This window comes from Thunnus maccoyii, chromosome 15, assembly GCF_910596095.1.
Source record: "Thunnus maccoyii chromosome 15, fThuMac1.1, whole genome shotgun sequence".
NCBI lineage: Eukaryota > Metazoa > Chordata > Actinopteri > Scombriformes > Scombridae > Thunnus > Thunnus maccoyii.
The window spans coordinates 22,115,083-22,135,493 of NC_056547.1; the positions used below are offsets into that span (position 1 = coordinate 22,115,083).

Consider the following 20,411-nt stretch of genomic DNA (forward strand, 5'->3'; position numbering starts at 1 on the left):
CGTAAGGATAAGCATGCTGAAATATGACTGACACTGGTCTTACCATGCCTACAGTCTAAGTATGTAAATGGATAGAGCAGAATGATAACACTACTAGGGTTAAGGCTTCAATATCCACAAGGACACCATCTTGTTAAAGATGTATACTATGCACTTGCTTGCAAGTGATATCGCACTTTGCATAAAATTATTAATTTAAGGTTTTGAATTATTTTATATGTATAGGGAGACCAAACTGGGTGCTTACACACAAGAGCCAGGAAGTATGCCTTTAGAGGGGCAGAGTAAAGGTTGTGGTTAGAGTTTGGATTGTTGGCGTGGATGTGCGCGAAAAGACCCAAGGTAAAGATAAGCAACTTGTTTCATCAACAGCACAATTGTAACATCTTAATAAATAACTGGTCATTTGTGCTGACCACTTCACATGCAAAATAACACAAGCAAAGTAAGGGTCCTGTAATTGCCGTACATCTCCATTCTCTCCTCTGAAAGCCACAGGATATAGCACATCTACTAACAAACATTTGCATACATAAATGAAAGTAAATGAAAGATGGGGATGCATGAGTGCATACAGAGTCAGTGGATAAAGGCAAATAGAGCAAGATAGAACCAACATAGCTGTAGGTGGTGGAAAATGAAACATGTAGCTAATTATTCCCAAAATCACATTACTTGAATCAGAAATTCAACTGATATAATACAGAGAAGGGTAATAATTTTCTAGCCAGACTCCATCTAGGAGCTTGAAAAATCACAGTATAGGTGATAAGCTGACTTTGTCACCTGGTGATGATCCCAGATGTCTCTCTTTAGGAGTGTAACATTCACTTAATGACCTGCTAGGAATCAATATCCTGGGGCTGCCAGAGGACACGCTATACTACATCATCCACATCATCCCCCAGTTTTGGGAGCATCTGGGGATCCCACGGGATGAGGTGCACAACACAGTTTGGGAAAAGGACATCCTGGCTGCTTTGCCCTGCTGCCACTGCAACCCCGACCCTGGGGGTCCACATCCATCAAGATGTGTGGAGATTTAAGGGTAAGCTTGTTTAAATATATCCACATCCAATACGATATATATATAGAACTTCGAGTTGTTTAAACTGTCTAGGAACATCTTGCCAAAACTGTACATCAGCAGAATTCTGCTTACATTTCAAGACAAGTGATCAAATTCATGAAAGTAAAGCACATACATATAAGGGCCTTCAACTTTAAATACTTGACTTTCTCCGGTATAGTATAAAACCTGGAGGCTCTGAGGTGGCATTTCCCTTCACCCAGTAGTAACTCAACTATTGGCCAACAGCAGTTCACTAAAGATTGATTACACAGCAGCCTGTGAAAGTGATGAATACCGCTGCAAAAAGGGGGGCTAAATTGGAAGTATATTGAAAGGTGGTGGATTGAAAGAAAGCCTGGAAAAAGAACATTGCAATCAGAAAACTAGAGAGCACACAAAAAGGAAACAAAGAGTGTTGTTCAGACCTAATAGTGCTTCCAGGGGCGGCCTCAATGGTCCACATACAGTGCAGGTTGTGTTCATATGGAGCTGGGTAGCCCGGAGACAGGATACGACCGGTGGGCTCATCCTTAATGGAACCGCCACACTCCGCTAGCGAGGAGGGAAAAAAACAGAAGAAGAGGAGATTAAGAAGGTGAACAACAAGAGAAGAGACAAAAAAAGAAGTGCAAAATGAGTCTGAGCTCATCAATGTTTTGAAAGTCAAATTAATAAAACGATACAGCGAGGTTAACATACTTAACATACCACAATCTGCATCAGCCCGCTTCCAGTAAAGTGCATCACATCAGTTCTCTCTCATCATTATTAATTATTGACATAGCAATCATATACTCAAATGTGATGTGCTTCATCATCTTGTTTGCAATTTGAATGATGGGGGGAGAGAGCAGCCAACTCAATATACTCTACGTGTATCTCCCTCTTGGCTCAGCAAAGGCAATCCACCATCTCAACCATGATCTCATCCTGCTGCCTTTGAAAGCTGATGGACTTGTTGACTGAACAACACATCGTTCAATATATTAGACTCAAGTTCACTGTAACTTTTAAGGAAGACGTCTTGACTGATATGGCAAAATACTTCAGTATCATTTTCAGCTAATTATCAAAAAAGATATGTGTGCACTGAACAGATACAAAGTATCTGTATCACTGATATCTACTGGTCAACATGCTAGGCAGTAGATCATATCAAGAGTGGACGACCTGTCAGTAATCACTTGTTCGTCAGAAGAGTGTCATTCAATGTGCATGCTGATGTGTGTGTGCACTAGTAGTAGTAGAAATCAGTATGATGGTTGTAGTATCATACTCATGGCTCAACAAGCCCTGAGCCTGTGAAGTATACAACACATGCCTGACATCTCTTTCTCAAAAAAAAAATCTCTCAACATCTAAAAAAAACATCTCTCAAAAAAAATCGACATCAACAACACAAACACACATCATGAAACTACAAAGCAAAATCAGAGACCAAAAAATGTTGTCAACAACAGTGGGAAGAATGGAGTTTTTTTTTTTTTTTTTTTCAATCTCAAGTAATGAATTGCCATCAGAAATGCTGTGACTGAAAAGCAATTTTCAGCCCCCCTCCAATTAACACCTCCTACCCTTCTCCAAAAAATGAACGGAAAGAAAAGAAAATGTTCTCCAACGACTTCAGATTTGAAGTGTTTCTGTTTACTTTTTTTGGGGCCGTCTCAACTGACAAGAGGAGGGTAAGTGTTCTTGTTTCTTTCCTTCCTCTGAGAGGAAAACAGCTCCTTCAAAACAGGAGGAAAATGGAGGTCTAGGAGTCATACTGATGATGATGGTGATGACGATGTTTGTGAAATCCATCTGTGACAGCGGACTCTGTACAGCAACTTTGGAAAACACACAAAAACAGACAAGACTAGCGAGCGGGATGCATCCGAGGAGCTAACTAAATTAGCATAATACAGTAGTCACACAGAGGGAAATAAAAGAACACCAGAGAGGGACAAGCTGTGGTTTTCATATATATCTGACATAAACAGTTTGTTACCCTCCATTTGACAAACATGTATTTCTTTATGTTTGCAAATCAGCATCTCCTTTGTTCCTTTTCTCTTTCTCTCCTTTCCTGTCTCCTTCACTCTCTCAGCATTTCACATTTAAATAATAATAATCACCAGAGCTGGCCTCTGATCATTTTTGCTGTCAAAGAATAAACACACGCACACACACACAGTGAATATAGTATATGCTTAGTTATGAAAAAAATATCTAAAAGATTGTAATTTTTGCTTTCATAGTGTAAAAAGGGAAAAGTCATGAGAAGACCAGATGAAGAGAACGCAAAAAAAGCAAGTGTGATCTTTACAGTCTCACTGAGGTTTTAGTCTTTCTTGAAGTTTTTTTTTTTCCTTCTCTGTGATATGTTTTCCTTCCTTGAAGAAAACTTGCTGTCTCATAGAGTGAAAAGAGAAGATGGTGATCTATCACAGTAAGACAGTTCCATCTTCTTCTAGTCTTATGACCTAAGAAACTACTGCTCAATGCTACCATGGCAGTGTAACTCCCTCAGCTACTCCACCCCTTCAATCTATGTCCTCACATACATCTTTCTAGAGTCAACTCCTGCTATACCTCTCTCTCTCTCTGTCTCACTCTCAACCCAAAGTATTTTAAATTCCACTTTCCGCAAAGCAATAGCATGCATCTAGATGATCATACTGTATTTAAGATATTTTTTATAATATATTAAGTAAAACACACACTACGAATCAAACAGACAATGGTCGACATGTCAACATGAGCTCACAAGAACAGTATGTATGCACTGTATGTACATACTGTATATATATATATTGTGAATGAAGCCCTTCAAACAAGCCGTTTCCATCCCAGGGCTTTTCATGGATTCAACCATGTAACCTCTTTTCCACTTCTCTGACTTTCAGGATATAAACCCTCCCTACTGTTTTCAACTCAGTTTCATTCATCTTCCTCCCCTGCTTGCTATACCCTTCTCATCTGTGTTCAGTGTGTCCCCGCTGCTAGAAAATAATCCCACCATTACAAACAGAAGCAGTCCCTCATCTGCTCCCAAATTCACTCTAGCTGTTAGGCTATCATCCACAGTGAAAGGGGCATGGGGAGGACAAACGTGTTCAGAGATATACAGTAAGCTCTGTGTTGTTTATACCGAGACCTGAAATTACCTGTCAGTTTGGTTGGAAAACGGAGCCGAGCAATAGTATTTTAATCACCTTGGCTGATGTCAAAGAACACCTTCCTGCCTGTTTTCCTTAGTGAGGTTCAGGCTGGTTTGTGAGAGACTCTGTCAAAATGTCGCCTGGGAAAAGATCCCAAACAACAGCTCTGGGTTTGTTACCATGACACTATAGCATATACGTGACATTGTTCGTGTACATATATCAGTTTATTACTTTTTAAAATAACGCATACTATGTTTGTGGCAATATGAGACTGGTGAACTGTAGATGAACAAATAAAAAGGTCAGATGGGTTTGCCGTCAGCTACGCTACAGAAATGATCTAGCTAGGTGTTAAAACTCGCCTATGTGTTCTGGTGTGATGCTGATATAGGAAGAGTCTTATTTTAGTAAGAAAAAAAATAATAATAATGTGAAAAGGGGGAATTTGAAACCATGATGCAATGTGAATATGAGGAGCTAAATGGAGCATTCTCAATGAGATAATGCACTGAATAAGGAGCTGGGAAAGCAACCAAGTGGATGCCCCAAAATAGCAAAGCTAAAACAAACCACAGAGCTCTCCTAAACCTGGACGGGCACATTCACATTGTTATTAGGAAGAAGAACTGGGTCAGACATCTTAGTACAGCTGATAAACTGGAACTGGTTTGGATTAACAGTGTGCCAAATCGTAAAGAAACCGCTGATAAATGCTGTAATTTAATGTAACAGCACAGTGCTATCTAACACAACCTGACATATTAGCCAAACACAACATAACATACTGCAATAAATAGTGATGTGAGGAAAGGTGATAACACACTGTGATTTAAGGCAGGGTACCACAGAATAACATTACACGGCTTTAGAAAACACTACATAAGGTAGCTGACATAACCAGTGGTGAAAACTACATTGACTCATGTACTGTACTTAAATACAATTTCCATTTCTGTGGCAGCTTTAGCTACTAGTTAGCTTGCACATTTTAATGAAAAAACATATTAGTTTATAAAAGTTGATACCTACCAATAACTACCAACAGTATGTAAATCCCTTGGTTACAATTTTGTATGTTTACATAGCAGAACTAGTACTTTTACTTTAGTATATAATCTGAGGCAGCAGAGCCTAAAATCATACTGGCAAATAAACTAAAATTTATGCCAACAGCATGGCTGCACTTGAACTCCAACCCCTTCGAGGAGCATCTGACTCACCGACACAGAGTGGGAGGGGGCTGTCCCATGCCCTCCTTTCTCCCCTCAGGCAAGTCAGCACCTCAGGGCCTTTAAGGGTGTAGCCTGGATCGCAGCTATATGACACGGTGCTCCCTGCAAAATGACCCTTGTCCTCCCGCTTGTAGCCGAACTGGGGAACACCTGGATCTTCGCATTTCACCAGCTCGAAACCTTGGAGGGAGAGAGAAAGGCAAGGGAGGAGAGTACAAGGATAAGGAGAAGAAAAGAAAGAATGGGATTTTAATTGGTGAAGGCAACAAAGGGATGAGAAATATATGATACTAAAATGTTGAAATTAAATGTTAAAAAGAGGTGGGAGTGTGTTTATGAGTGAGACAGAGATTGTTACTCACTAGTGAAGTGCAGTTCAAAGCCTTTGCTGGTATTATCCGCATTGCTAACGAACTCCAGCCACATGGAGCTGGAGGTGGAGTTCAGGGTTGTGTCTAGCAGTTCGTTGCCAGTGAATACCCCCAACAGACGAGCCTTATTACTGCTGCCATCAAAGACCTGAAAGGGGAGAGAGAGTGGGAGGAAGCATCTGAATTAAGACGATCAGGTGTGCACACACAGATATGCTAATAAGGCTGCATAAAACAACGTCGAGGGTAACTCCCCCCACCACTCCCTCACTTTGAGTACGTCATCTTCCTCCAGTCTGAAGTCTCGTGCTCGTAGCTGGATGCCTTTGCCAGGCTGCGTCTGGATGGAGTAGATGCACTCGTGGTTGTTGCCGTAGTAACCGGGGTAGTTGGGTGAGAGAAGCACCCCTTGCATGCCAGTCACGGATGAGCCGCATTCAGCTAGAGAAAAAGAGAGGGAGCGGATAGACAGACAGACAGAGAGAGAGAGAGAGAGAGAGAGAGAGAGAGAGAGAGAGAGAGAGAGAGGAGAGAGGAAGGGAAGGAAGGTGGTAGTGTTGGAGAGAGCAGAGGACATGTCAATCGCTATATGCTTGAAACTCAGAGTGTATTTATTCATGCTGTCATGCATAGGGAGATGGGAGAGGTGATGGGGAGAGGAATATGGTCAGTGACTATAACTGAGTTGGTTGGCACATCACCATAATCACACTGCAATCTGAATATGATTTACTGTAATTTCAGCTCTATTGGAAATTTGCTTTTTCTGAATCAAATCAAGGAAAAAGTGGAAAAAAATGCTCTCTTTTTTTTATAGAAAAATATCTGCCAGAATTTAAATGACCACAAATGTACCCAGAATTCTAACTGCTTGAATGCAGTGAGGTAAGATGAGGTGATGTGATGGGAATGTCTGGGAGGTATATGAAGAAGTATCTAAAAGTTTCTAAGTTTCTAAAATAAGGCTGAATATGATTGCCAGAAGAAACGTATCATCACTGTCACCCTCTAAAGATTTATCTAGAGGCGGAAAGGGACCAACACACAACAAACTAGCGGCTTTACTCCATCAGGAAAAATGCAGTGAGAAGATGAGCGAAAGACGCAGCCATTCTAGTGAACGTTAAATGTTTGCCTGGAAATTGCCTGACCTATTTTACACATGCCTAAACACTCAAACACAAACATTTGGAAACAAGTTAGATTTTGGTGTGACTTTGTAAATTAGCATTTATTAAATTGTAATTACTCCTCCAATAGAGTGTCAAAATCTTGCAAATGACTTTCTATTTTTAGAAACAAAAAATTTCACCGCAAAGAAATACAAGCAGTTCGTTTCTGTTTCCGATATGCAGTTGCCATGATAAGGATTAACACAAGTTGGTCAGTAATCATCAAGGTCTATCCTATCATTAGGTCATTAGGATACAGTTCATTTTCATATCAACTGCACACCAATAGAATCAACACACTGATCTAAATTTTTGTAGTTTAACCTGTATATTTTCCCTGAAATTAGCAAGAAGCAACATCAATAATTAACATATATCAGCTCTTTAATGTCATTCTCATTAGAGCTGCTGTTCTATGTATTTTGGACAGTGTTAAAAAGGCTGTTTCTGGGACGCAATCCAATGAAGAGACTAAACATGGGTGGATGGAGAGGTGATAATGAGGAGAAGAGAGAGGGAAATGCCTTGTCTCCCAACATGACTGACAGTTTTGTACATTTCTTAACGGGTGGGTGTATGTGACAGGGTTTGTGTGAAGATATGGCTGAGTGAGGGGAGGATCGGGGGGGGGGGGGGGAGAAAAGCCAAAATAAAGCATGTGACCACCTACCAACACACCTTGGCAGAGGGGAGCTCCACACCCGCCTCCTGCCCCCTAAGCACACCACCCTCGCCGGACCCTCGAGTCGGTAACCTGGGAAACAAGAGAAGATGAGGGCGTCGCCCACCCCGTACTGCAGGCCCTTTCTGGTACTGTATGGTGGGATTCCGGGATCTTCACATGGCTCCAAATCATACTCTGGAAAACAGAGAAAGAATTTTTGAATACACTGGGATGTTCAGAGATGCATTCATACGCAAAACACCAATGCCATTTCCTATGATGTTTGAATGTGTGAAAGTGTACATTTAACTGATTAAGTCTTCTGTCATGCTTTGAAAGGTTGAGCATTTTTTTTTTCCACTGATAAAAAGAAGTGTAAACTATGATTTAATGAGCCAATTTCCCTCAAAATCTCAGATCACATCTTAACCGCAAAACATCAAATGTCATTTGCACTTTCGGCTGTACCTCTTTTTTTTTCTCAGTGTTATGAATCACTAAATCCATTCTCACCAGAGAACGTGATGTTGAATCCCTCGTAGGAAACCGAGAAGTCAGACAGAAAGCGGATCTGAGCCGTGTAGTTTCCAAACAGGCCTGCACTGAGAGGCGTTGGCAACGTGGAGCCTGTCAGTCTCCACAGGGGCTGAGAGAAGCTGCCATTCTCTGTCACCAGCAAATGGTCATGAGGACTCTCAAGGTGGAAGGTGTGGAAGGTGAACTGGACACCTGAAAAGGAGAGGAAGTTCTTAATATATATATATATATTTTTTTTTACAGTATATACATTGGGAATCTTGGTGGTTGTTTTTTCCATTAATACATACAGTATGTATCATTTAGGCTGATTTCAGGCTGGAGTCTTTGGATTTATTTGAAACACAGTATTATCTGTCTCATAATATACACAGCATCAATTCCCTGTCTTCCTCTTCTACTACTTATTAACAACATTACACCCATGCAGAGAGAGCATCTGCAAATACGGCTATGTCAATTTGATGTGAGCGCTCTACCAAAGGTGACACGACTGGAGAGTCGTCCCATGGTACTCTAGTCCTAGGCCAGCCTCTCAGTGCTCCAGTCTTAAGGACACTGCTTGTTTGGCAAAAATAAAAAGGCCACTCAGTAGGGGGAAATGACATTGTCAGGTAAATTGATTTTGACTGCTGCATGTGTTCTGCTCCGCTAACCTTTGCCATGGGAGGTCTCGATTATCCACGTGCAGTTCAGGTTGTGCGGGTAAAAGTCTGGGAAGCCCGGTGACAGGATGGTGCCCACGTTGCCCTGGATATAACCTCCGCACAACGCTGGTGATACAGGGTGAACGGAAACAGCAGAGATGGACGAAGAAGAGAAATGAGAGGAGAACGGACAGGCGAAATTGAAGTGGGCAAAACAAAGTGAACGGAGACAGAAATAAAATGTCCCGAAAAAATAGCAAAACTCGTCTGCGCATTTACAATGCGGTAAAATGCATTTTACAAGAGGTGCCCTTCAGGACAACATAAAAAGGACAGAGTGGTATCATCAATATCATTACAGAGCTGGGCCGAAATCAATATTGTCCTTAAATATAAAAGCATTTACAGATGAGGAAAAAGGCAAACATCAAAGGGTAAGCTCACTGCCGTACATATAAAACATTTAAGATGAAATGACGCAGAAACTTTTAACGTCTAAAACAAGAGTCGTTGAAAGAAACATTATCATCTTATATGGATTTTATAATAACTCAGAAATATATATAGCAATTTAAATGTGATACAATATCAAGCAAAGTGCGTAAAACGATTGCTCATGGTTCATCTGGAACAACATACAATGAATTTAGCTTTAATCCCATTTACTAATAGGAGGAAATCTGACAGGCCGGTATTCATTTCTAGGTAAATCATTTTGGACGTACCATCACAGCTAGGCAGAGGGCGGCTCCACTGAAAATTGGGTTCACATTCTAAAGGCTCTGTGTCACTAAGTGTGTATCCTGCGTCACAGCTAAATGTCACTAAAGCGCCCACATAGAAGTCGTTGCCGTGTCGCTGCCCGTTGACGGGTATGCCGGGGTCCACGCAGTGATCTGACTGTAACTGCAGGGCTAGAGAGGGAAAAAAAAGAAGTAAAGAAAAAGAGTAAACAACACACAAGCAAAGACATGGAGACACATATACTTATAATTCACCTGCTTGGAGTATAATTAGGCTTAAATCCCTATATTTCGGTAGGTCAATTGGAGGGCAAGGACTGTTAAAAGGCGGTTTGGTTTTTCAAAGCAATCCTGATAAATAATTTACATGAACATCCCTCTTCAACAGGAACAAACCAATGAGAAGTTCCAGTACTCTTTCCTGCTCCACCTTGCATAGTTTCTGCCTAAGAAAGGCTCATAGTAAATTATTCAAGCTTTGCAGAGATTTACCAACAGAGAAAGTGCAAAAGGTTACCAGTGTGAGCCACACAGGTAGAAGCAAGGATAGAAATGTCTCAAGCATTGAATTTACAGCTTGAGTGAAAACCGGTGGGAAAGTCTATGAATGTGTGTGCCTGTGTGTGTTTGTGTGTGTGTGTGTGTGTGTGTGTGCATGCATGCGTGTGACCGTGTATATAGAATTTTGAGCAAGGCAATGTGTGTCAAGGCAGGGGTATCTGACAAGAATAATTTCACCCCATTTACTTTCTAATTATAGGTGTTCTAATAAGAATGGTTTCATGCTGAAATTGAGAGCCTGTGGAGATAATATTTACAGCCAAGTCTCAATAGCTTTCACAAGTGTGGTGAACAAGGCTCGTGCTTTTTGTCTCAGATTAATTTCCGTTAGATTCTGCGAAGCATGGGCGAATGAGTCCTCCCTTCACAGTGTATACTGTCACAATCCACACTGTACTTTTGGGTGTAGGTTTGGCATTGTTTTTACAAGTTCATAAACTCTAAGTTCTTACTTTCGTAACGTATGCGGAAGCCGATATCAGAGTGGCTCTTGTCAGTGGAGAAAAGGAGATACAGGAAGTTGGAGGTGCTGATGAGGAACTGGGGAACCTGGGTACCCTGGTAACTTCCAATCAGAGGTGATGAGGGGAAACGTCCATCACGGACCTCGAGAATGTCATAGTTGACCTCAGTGCGGAACCTGAAAATGGGAAAATTAATTGAACAAGGTGTTTTGGAAATTGGCTGGCAAGATCCAAGCCTAAATTACTTACACTGTAAGAAATAATTACAATATCTATCTTCATAAAAACATCAACCTGAAGAAATTACATAGCGACTGTAACATTAACCCCCCACATAAAAACATGTGCTTGATATAAAAAGAAAATACACAGTATTTGGTATATGTTGGGTCAATTTCATGGGCAATTCTTATCAGCTTCAGAGTTGAGTCATGTCTCCGATATAGTGAATGTGGGGGCAGGACAACCAAAAAGCAGGTAACTTTGCAGGAGCAACAGAACCTAAGGTTGTATTTTTATTGTGTGTCTGTTGTTTTTTGCTAGTTTGTTAGGGAATATGAACCACTGAAGCAGAATATCAAGTGATTTGATTTAAAATTCAAAATTTAAGTGGAACACATTCCAAAATATATTTTTGTTTAACAAAATTACCAACAGGGGGTGAATTGGGGTCTTTAGCTCATTGTTGCCCTGAGGCCCCCCAAGTAGTTTGATCTGGCCACAGGCAAATGGGCAGCACTAAGTGATATTTTGAATTCATAAGGAAAATCTTCTAATTAATCAATTACAAGACCAACTGGAGACCAGTGTAGAGATCATAAAAATAAATGTATATGTGATTTTATGATCTCTACCAGTGTAGAGATCATAAAAATAAATGTATATGTCTTGTACATTTAGCCTCAGTTTAAACTCTTACTGTTGCATTCCATGCAAACAGAATGAAAGTGATTGATGTTTGATAAAAATGTAAAATATTAATTAGATTATTTCCAATTTACACATGCTGAAATTGAGAAAATCTTAACATCTGTCACGCTTTGCTGAGTGTCTGTGTAGCACGTATGTGTGTATGTGTGTGTGTGTGTGCGAGCTCATTGTGTCTTTCTGTCTATGTTGCTGCAGCCACTTCATCTTCAAAGCCATGAATAAATTGCTTTGTTTCAGAACCATGTCATCTAAATGAAGCGGTTTGTGATATTTTATTGATGTTACATAAAAATTAAAGAGCAACAAACATTTATGTTATATTCATTTTGCATAGTGTGCTATCGTGGCAGGAACAAGGATGAGATGGGCTTGCAAAGACGAGCCTTGATGAAACACTAATGTAGTGTTTCAACCCACTGTCTCTCTCTCTCTCTCTCTCTCTCTCTCTCTCAAACATCAGGATAAATTACCTCCTCTCCCATCTCTCCGGTTTCCCTCGATAGACCATCTCCACATACATACGAAGTGCATACACATGCACATTTACATACTTGCATGTCTCGGTGGGGTTTGTGTGCGTGCGTATGTACGTTTGTGTTTGTAGGTGTGTGCATTAACTGGAAGGATATCTGCATAACCTTTAGGGAGGGGGGTATCAAATGAAGGGATCAAATACTTATGAGTACTAAATAAAACATAATGTTATCTGAGTTGGGGGTGTATGTTTATGTGCATTACATTTACCACATTACCCCAAGAAAGGGAAAACAGGGGAACAGATTAAAGAAAATGATAGAAAGCAGGGAGATAAATGTGCACACATGTTGAAGTTGTGAGAAAGTAAAAGGAGGAAAAATATGAGCTTTCTAAGAGAAATAAAAAAAAATAATACAGTGACGCAGCAGCAGTTGCCATCTGAGTGACTCACTTGTCGAAGATGATCTTGATGGGGTAGCCTGGAGGAGCCTCAATGATCCATTCACAGTTAAGGGCCTCTTTATAGAGTTCTGGCCAGCCGGGGGAGAGGATGATCCCACTGGGAGCCTTCAGATCGCCTCCACATGGGGCTAACAGAGAGAAAGAAGAGAGAAAGACCAGATAGAGATTGAATTATGCATTTCTTTCCCAGGTGATGTATGACAGTGTCCATAGATGATCCCACACATCAGCCGGGGCTCATCTCATTTCTTTCACTGCCGGGGTATATTTAATGTAAATTGGTGACAGCTCACTTCAAGGTTAACCATTTCTACAAGGAACATGCTTGTTATTGTATATATGTGGTGTGTGTGTGTGTACATACATGACATATCCATGTGTATGCATACGTCTCCTCCCCTATGTTGTTGTCTTTTAAATCTGTCATCAAATCCCTCCTACGACGGCGCTGCTGTCATCCCCATCAAACGGAGAAAACTGAACATCTTTGATCACTAGCACAAAAGACACTTGAGCGTATCGACCCCTTCTTCCATACCTTCATCTCTGTTACTGCTCCCTTTGCTGTGCATCTCTTTAACTGCCTATCCTTAACCAGAACACACAGGCACAGTGGAGGGCTTAGTTACAGTGCCAGATCTTTGCTCCCTTTGAAGTGAAATGATTTAATCAGCCAACTCAGCATACTGAAGGACATCTATAAAACGCACTACGCTACAAACGCAGGGGTATGATAGATAGTCTCAGAGGAATATAAAGCTCCCGTGGCTCACAGGGGGAAATGACATGTTTTAATAATGGTCTCTCCTTTGCGTATCATGAATGGTGAACTTGATTAGGCCCCTTAAGAGTCCTAGCCGTTTCTGCACTTAATGTGCTGCGATGCTGGTGTCCAAGAACCTTAGCTAGTTAACTTCTAACTTTATCTTAGCTTCACCAGCTTTATTGGCTTTTTCTGGTTTTCTGACCTTACATTCAGATTGCTGAATGTAAGGTAAGAATGTCTGCTGCATCAGGCCTTTGAAAGAACAAAACGTCTGTATTATCACCAGCCTCGATTCTGATCTAAGTGATCCTTCACATAAAATGTTAAGATATTATCAATTAATTATATCTGCATTGTTATGTCTCCCTCTCATAAAAAATAGAAATAAACTGCATTAATCCAATCCAATTCAGGGTGTTCAGGAGAAATCTCTTTACTATTCTGACATGCAGTGATGTCGCATTACTGGCTCGAATGGACATTAAGCAAACACACTCCCGTTTCATCGGTTTATAACAGTTGTATATAAGCTATAACACATTGGGCACCCAGCTAATGAAGTGCAAGACCCTGGAACAAATGCTTCCAGCAGAAAAGATCTTCCTTCTAATGACTTAAATCCACTGAATATTTACCCCGGTGGTATGTGGATTTTTTGCAGCTAACTCTGTGTATGTGTGTGTGTGTGTGTGTGAGAGATGATGGTTGTCAAACAAGGTAACCCTTCCTTTACTCACCTTCACAGCGGGGAACAGCATTGTCCCACACCACGTTGCCGTCCTTAAGAATACAGGATATAGTTTGCGAGCCATGGGTCTTAACAAAGCCCTCCTCACACAGGAATGAGATGGAACTGCCCAGCTGAAGGCTCTCGCCAAAGCGCTTCCCATTAACTGGCACTCCAGGGTCTGGGCACTCGTTGTGGCGAAATGCTATTGGAAATGTGGAGAGGAGATGTGTTTAAGTGCGGAGGAGAAGATGTAAAGGAAAATAAAAATCACAAGTGTCAAGAGCTGATTACTCATTTCCTTCACATCGCATTACATAAAATATAACGAAAATAGTTTTCAGTTCCTTAAAAAATACATTGATGAAATGTTTTTTTTAAAGAAATAAAGAAACAAACTGTTTCTTTGTTGAAACACCCTGAAAAGAAGAGATCACCTGTAATTCTGCCGGTATTTATCTTTGTCACATATTACATTTTCTGTGCAAAGATGCTAACTTCCCACAGAGATTCTAAAATAATTACCCAAGTTTCTAGATAAAACTTTTTTTTTTTCTATTGTCAGCATTTAGCAATGCCAGCATTTAACAAGAGGAAATTTGTTTCACCTAGTGAGTCACATTGATTCAGCCTGCTGCAGTAACTCTAGAGAGTGGGAAACCACACCGTTCGCGGATCACCAGCAGCAGATGACACTGCTGAATGATGCGTGGAACAAACAAACCAAGGCATTGTTTTCATACATCCAGACATCTTTATCTATCAAGTCTCTCCACAAAACTTTAAGTAGTAGCCAGTTAGAAAGGCCACGAAGAAACACAGTCACACAAGCAGAGGCATAACCCTGGAAGAAGGCATGTAAACAAATACATCACCTACGCCACAATCTCTCTCACTTACTCTCTCACTCTTATAAACACACGCAGGTAGGTGACGCATGTAGGTGTTGATGAATCCCTCTTCTGTATCCACTGGACCCAAACAGAGTGCGATCCACACCTCATCCATCACGATCATCTTATTTATTAACGTGCCAAAAATCCCCTCAATACAGTTTGGCATGTCCTTAATTAACATGAATGATGGAAGTTGTCTGCTCATCCCCACAACCCCCTAAAACAGTCCTGTAGTTAGATGACACTGTTCTCAGGAACTAACCGTCATCCTCAATTAACTGCTCCTGACATTCATTCACCATGCTGCATTTGTTATATATTTATTCATCCAACTTTCTAATTAATGCATTAGGCGCCATGTGTTGTCCGCATTGTAGTTTCACAGAGGCACCTGGGCTGGGCTCATGACATGTCTGCAAATGAGCAAGAGCAAGGGCACAAATACATTCTGGGTAGGCTGAAGTATGGTGTGTTAGCTACAGTGGAGCTTTAATGATTTTAAGAAACTAGTAGAATGCAGGAGCAATCCTGAGTACATTGTAATTTTAAATAGTTGACGGTACACTGGATCAAAGCAACGCATTAACAAAAAAAAAAGAGAGTCTGCAGCCATTCTAGCCTCCCTGTGAGGCTGTGCACAGAAGTGCTTTGAGTGCTCCATTCACATGTTTTGAGTGCCTGAAATATAAATAGGTTTTTTCAATTAAACACTCTCCAACCAAAATTAGCACAGAAAATAACATTTAATGTGGTTTAAGAAGGAATATCAATAAATCAGTCTGCACTGATGTGCTATTGTGTCTAGCTTTGTATTGTATTACGTGTCCTGTGTGGTTTTTGCTTTGTACTGTTTGTTATTGTGCTGTTGTGTGTTTTAATTGTGACCTTCCTAAGGGACTGCAGATGAAAATTAGCTATAGGCTAACTCTGATACAGTACATCAAATGGTAACATTTATGTTTAACACTGAACATGGTCCCAATAAATAGGTAAATAAATTGATCTATTAATGAATGTGGGTGATTTTTACAGTATCTGTTGTCCACAGCCACTTTATACTGTATCTTCTTTCTTCAGTTCATCAAATCTGTATAGCATCCGAAGGCAGCAGGACAGATACTGTGTTGATAAATTGGCAGCCTCTGAGAAGTGCCTTGCCAGAGCGCAGTGCCATTACGCACGGCCGTTCACTGTGTTTACCTTCATTAAATCGCCTGTAAACGACATCGGGCTGCTACAAAATAACCACACACACCTCTACACACATAACTGGTCGGTTATAACTCAATATTTTGCCTTTTTATGTGGGAGACATCGGGTTAGCAGGGCTAATAAGCCTCTTTTCCAACTTTCTTTCTGGCAAAAGCAGCATCTCATTTTATTCTTGAAACACATTATGGTGCAAACACTGTTGTGTAACATTAATTACTAAACTATGGGACCATTTAGGAGGTGAATCACAGAGTAATGGCTGAAATAGCGTCAGTCCAATGTAATCATATTAACAGCTTCACCAAATTAATTTCTTTATCTTTTATTTCTATTGTTACTTAGTAACTAAGTGGTGAAAAAAACTACTCCATCTGTCTTTGGCTGCAGATTTGTGGTGATGTGTGTTCACGTCATGGCACTCTGGACCCTTCAGACATTTCCTGAAGAAAAGCTTTCCATTTCTTGAGCTGTCATTATTACACTTTACTGTGATTGACAACTGTTTCAGAGCCGTAAGAGCAGTGATGTGACTGGCTGAGAGAGTATTTAATAGTCACCACACCTGCTGATCTATATTCACCTTCACCCAGTCCTTTTGCACTTTATGCTCCTGCATGTGATTGAACCAAAATTCCAGGTGCACATGGAGATGCCTTCACTGTCCATGTGACGAAGACCTACCACCCCTTCCATTCCTAAGCATGTAACCTCTACAGTGTGCTGGACTCTGGCGGTGGTGTCAGAGAGGAAGACGCTGTCCATGTTATGTGTCATCTTGGACAATGTCTCCCACCCACTCCAAAACATGCTGGTGAAGCACAGGAGTGCCTTCAGTGCAAGACTCATTCCACCTAGGTGCACCACAGAGCGCCAGTGGAAGTCATTCCTGCCTGTAGCCATCAAACTTTTCAATTCCTTCCACAGTGTCAGACACTCTGAGTCAATAGACTGGCCCCCTTACTTCACTCCTGTCAGCAGCTTCATCACTCCTTCATTTATTTATAATTTATATTTTCAACTGCGTAATACTGACTTAACAGTACAATAATTTGTGCAATAATTCAACTGTGCGATACTCTGGTGTAAATTTATACTACATTGATACTGCATTTATACTGTATATTTCAACTAATATTTCTTATTTATTCTTGTTTTTTAATATATTTATAGATCCCATTTTCAGCATGTGATGGAGGCACTAAACAAAAGGGGTATCACCAAAGTTATTGCAATTCATCCTGAGGGAAACATGGATGTGTCAGTCATATTCCATGTAATCCATCTCATATGTTGAGACATTTTGATCTAAACCACAAATGTGAACCTCAGAGTGGCACTAAGGAAAAGTCAAGGGATCATCAGTCAGTAGGATATAATGTCTGGGCACCATGGATCTGTACCAAATTTTGTGCTGTATCCCGTAGATGTTGAGATATTTCACAGGATAAGTGAAACCTTTGACCTGCTGGTGGCATTCAAGTAAAAGTCAGGAGATCACCAAAGTCACTGGAATGGATTCTCTGACCATCATGAATATTGGTAATAACTATCCAATATATAGTACATGAACCATCAAATAAAATCCAAAAATGTAAACTAGAAGGTGGCACTAGAGAAAAAGTAAGAGTATCACTAAAGTGAGAGGGATTCATCATCTGGGGAACATGAATGTCTGCACAAAATTCCATGGAAATCTATCCAATAGTTATTAAGATATTTCAGTTTAAATGCAAGTGGTGGACAAGCTGACCGACCAACTGACCGATATTGCTCTCCCTGGAGCAATGACGCTAGAATGGTTAAAAATGCAATTACCTAAATTAAGTACATATTTCCTCATGAAAAACTACAGTGTAAAATTTTATGTGGAAGATATGTTTACCAAAAGTCAAACACGCTCTGTGTGCACAGTTATGTTCAGGTACATTGCCATTAGCCATACAAACAGTTTCATGTTTTATTATTCATTTTATGATGAATTAAGGGATGCACTGTTTAATAAAATGTTCTTTGTTGGCAATGTAATGTTACATGTGTGAAACAAGTTATATTCTTGTCTGACTAATGTTTTACCGCTGCAACAATATTTATGGTCCCTTATCAATCCATCCACAGACTACAGATGAAAAAAAAGCCTCTTGGCTAAGTCTGGCACATTTACAGCAATGTTTATTAATGTGCACTGTCCCTGTTAAATAAATCAACAAATAAATAAATGCGGGCAGGGTACTTGTATGTGCTTTGAACAATATAACTAATAACAACATAACTAACTACCTTACTACTAAACTAATACAAATAATAATATGCTCTGAAGTAGATTAATACAAGTCTTCCTATGTAATACTGTGGTAGATTCAGGGAGAGAACTACAAACTGGACCATGTGAAAGCAAGAAACCGTAAAAGTAAAAATAACATTTTATTGCTTGAATCAAAGTGAGTCACTGCAACTAATTATAGTGTCAAGTGTTATTGAGACAAACCTCCCCACAGCACCTTAACTATCTATAAAATAGCTTTGTGGCTTTATAGGGTTAGGGTTAGACTTCTGTACGAAGATATTTATTTTGGCATGTGGAAGAATGCAAAGATCAAGCTCATTACACAATAGCGCAAATGCAATGAATGCAATAATCCTGCTGCCAAACCCTCACGGTACAGTATATCCATGAAATAGGTTTACCATCATGCAGCCAGTGTGTACTGCGTCAGAGTATAAAACCCATCTGGAATTTCCTCAGAAGTCAGCAGCTACCCAGAATAGAATATAATGAGCACTGCCGCAATGTATTTGTCAGGTAGGGATGCTGCATCTTTGTTTGGGTTTTATTTAGATGTCAAGTCTCTATTTATACAGAAAAAAACAGGGTTTTTGTCACTTTCTGTATGTGACTGTGCATGTGAATGTGTAAGGAATATGTTGCAAGCGTTTGCGCAGTCTGTGGAAGACATTCACATAGATATGGCAGATGATTCATGAGGCCCTTTTCCATACACATAAGCAAACACACACACACACAGTACACATATTTAACAATCTGGAATACAAAAATGCAGTCAAGACAGGCTTTTCTGATGAGCTTTAAATACTTCCATTCATCTCCTTTGAAGTAACATTCAATACTTACTTGTAAATGTGATGTTAAAGCCTCTGTTTGTGTAGGTGTGGTCAGTCAGGAACTCCAGTCGTGCCACATGGGCACTGGTAGTTATGGGAGGAGGCAGGATGTCACCGGAGAAGGTACCCAGAATAGGAGACTCAGCCTGACAAAGACAGATAAGGATTTTTTGACGAGACCAAAAATATCAGGAAAACATTTAGAGAGTAAACAGCAACAACAGAAGTGCTGTTTAGCTCATACACATAATTACACGCTCTGCTTTTCCTACTGACATGCACAATGACTGATAGACAAAGAGCTATTCAAAGTAACTGAGGACAGCTTGTAATTCGACAGTACCTTTCCCCCATCCTTGATCGAGAGGAAGTCAAACTGTTTCTCCATGCTCAGGTCGTTGAAAGCCAGATTGATTCGGCTCTCGGGGTTGGTGATGATCAGCCACACACAGTGCATATTGTTTCCGTACTCCTGAGGGTAGTTGGGAGACAGCAGCACCCCGGATGGAGTGGTGAAGTTGAAGAAACAGGAAACTATATGGAGTGATAAAGAGATATAGACAAACAGAAAGGTAGAAAGAAGAAAATAAAAACAAAGGAATATAAAAATGAGTATTGTTTAGGAGGCTGAAAAATGAGGCAAATACAATTTACTATTGCTGACTATAAGATAATACGATTTGATGCATTTTTATTGAGTATGTGGAAATATTAAAGTTATAACTCTAACCCTGATTGCATGAGTGAGGTATCACTATGGGGAACTCCACACAGCCCTCAAAAGCTCCTATTTCATCATGCCAGCCACGACTGGTTGACATCTGTGACCCTGGTGTCCAGAGGAGGGACATCCTACGCCTAAATATTGGACAGACATGGTCTCCCTGAGTAATTCTAATGAGTCTACTTCTTCTTTGCTTAATGTAAAGAAGGTGGACTGGTGAGATACCTCACTCATACATACTGGGGTTATGGTCGCAACCTCAAGTTCTCTTCATTTGCTTAGTATTTCACTATGGGGATATATAATATATATATTTGAAGCTATGTGAAGCTGCTATGTCCAATTTGTAGAACCTTGAAAAGCGTGAATATGATTGTGGAGTAGATCTCATTGCAAGCTCAACATCAACACCGACGAACGATACTTCTGTTCAAAGTTGATGAAGAAACATGGAAAGGTTTCTAGGGAGATTTATGACATGACTTGTA

At 40.3% G+C, this 20,411-nt stretch overlaps 1 protein-coding gene across 8 annotated transcripts in view; it reads right to left on the bottom strand.

Annotated features, from left to right (window-relative positions):
- The window catches only part of csmd2 (CUB and Sushi multiple domains 2), a 270,946-nt gene that overhangs the window by 100,671 nt on the left and 149,864 nt on the right, over positions 1 to 20,411 (bottom strand). For all 8 annotated transcript variants that reach the window (XM_042436067.1, XM_042436065.1, XM_042436068.1 and 5 more), the window contains 13 exons: positions 19,543 to 19,733; positions 19,210 to 19,345; positions 13,982 to 14,176; positions 12,468 to 12,606; positions 10,598 to 10,785; positions 9,567 to 9,755; positions 8,851 to 8,967; positions 8,171 to 8,386; positions 7,664 to 7,852; positions 6,093 to 6,262; positions 5,813 to 5,969; positions 5,439 to 5,630; positions 1,498 to 1,624 (listed from right to left, as the gene is read on the bottom strand). In XM_042436067.1, coding sequence (XP_042292001.1) covers positions 1,498 to 1,624; positions 5,439 to 5,630; positions 5,813 to 5,969; positions 6,093 to 6,262; positions 7,664 to 7,852; positions 8,171 to 8,386; positions 8,851 to 8,967; positions 9,567 to 9,755; positions 10,598 to 10,785; positions 12,468 to 12,606; positions 13,982 to 14,176; positions 19,210 to 19,345; positions 19,543 to 19,733 — 2,206 coding nt within the window. The remainder of the gene's footprint in view (positions 1 to 1,497; positions 1,625 to 5,438; positions 5,631 to 5,812; positions 5,970 to 6,092; positions 6,263 to 7,663; positions 7,853 to 8,170; positions 8,387 to 8,850; positions 8,968 to 9,566; positions 9,756 to 10,597; positions 10,786 to 12,467; positions 12,607 to 13,981; positions 14,177 to 19,209; positions 19,346 to 19,542; positions 19,734 to 20,411) is intronic.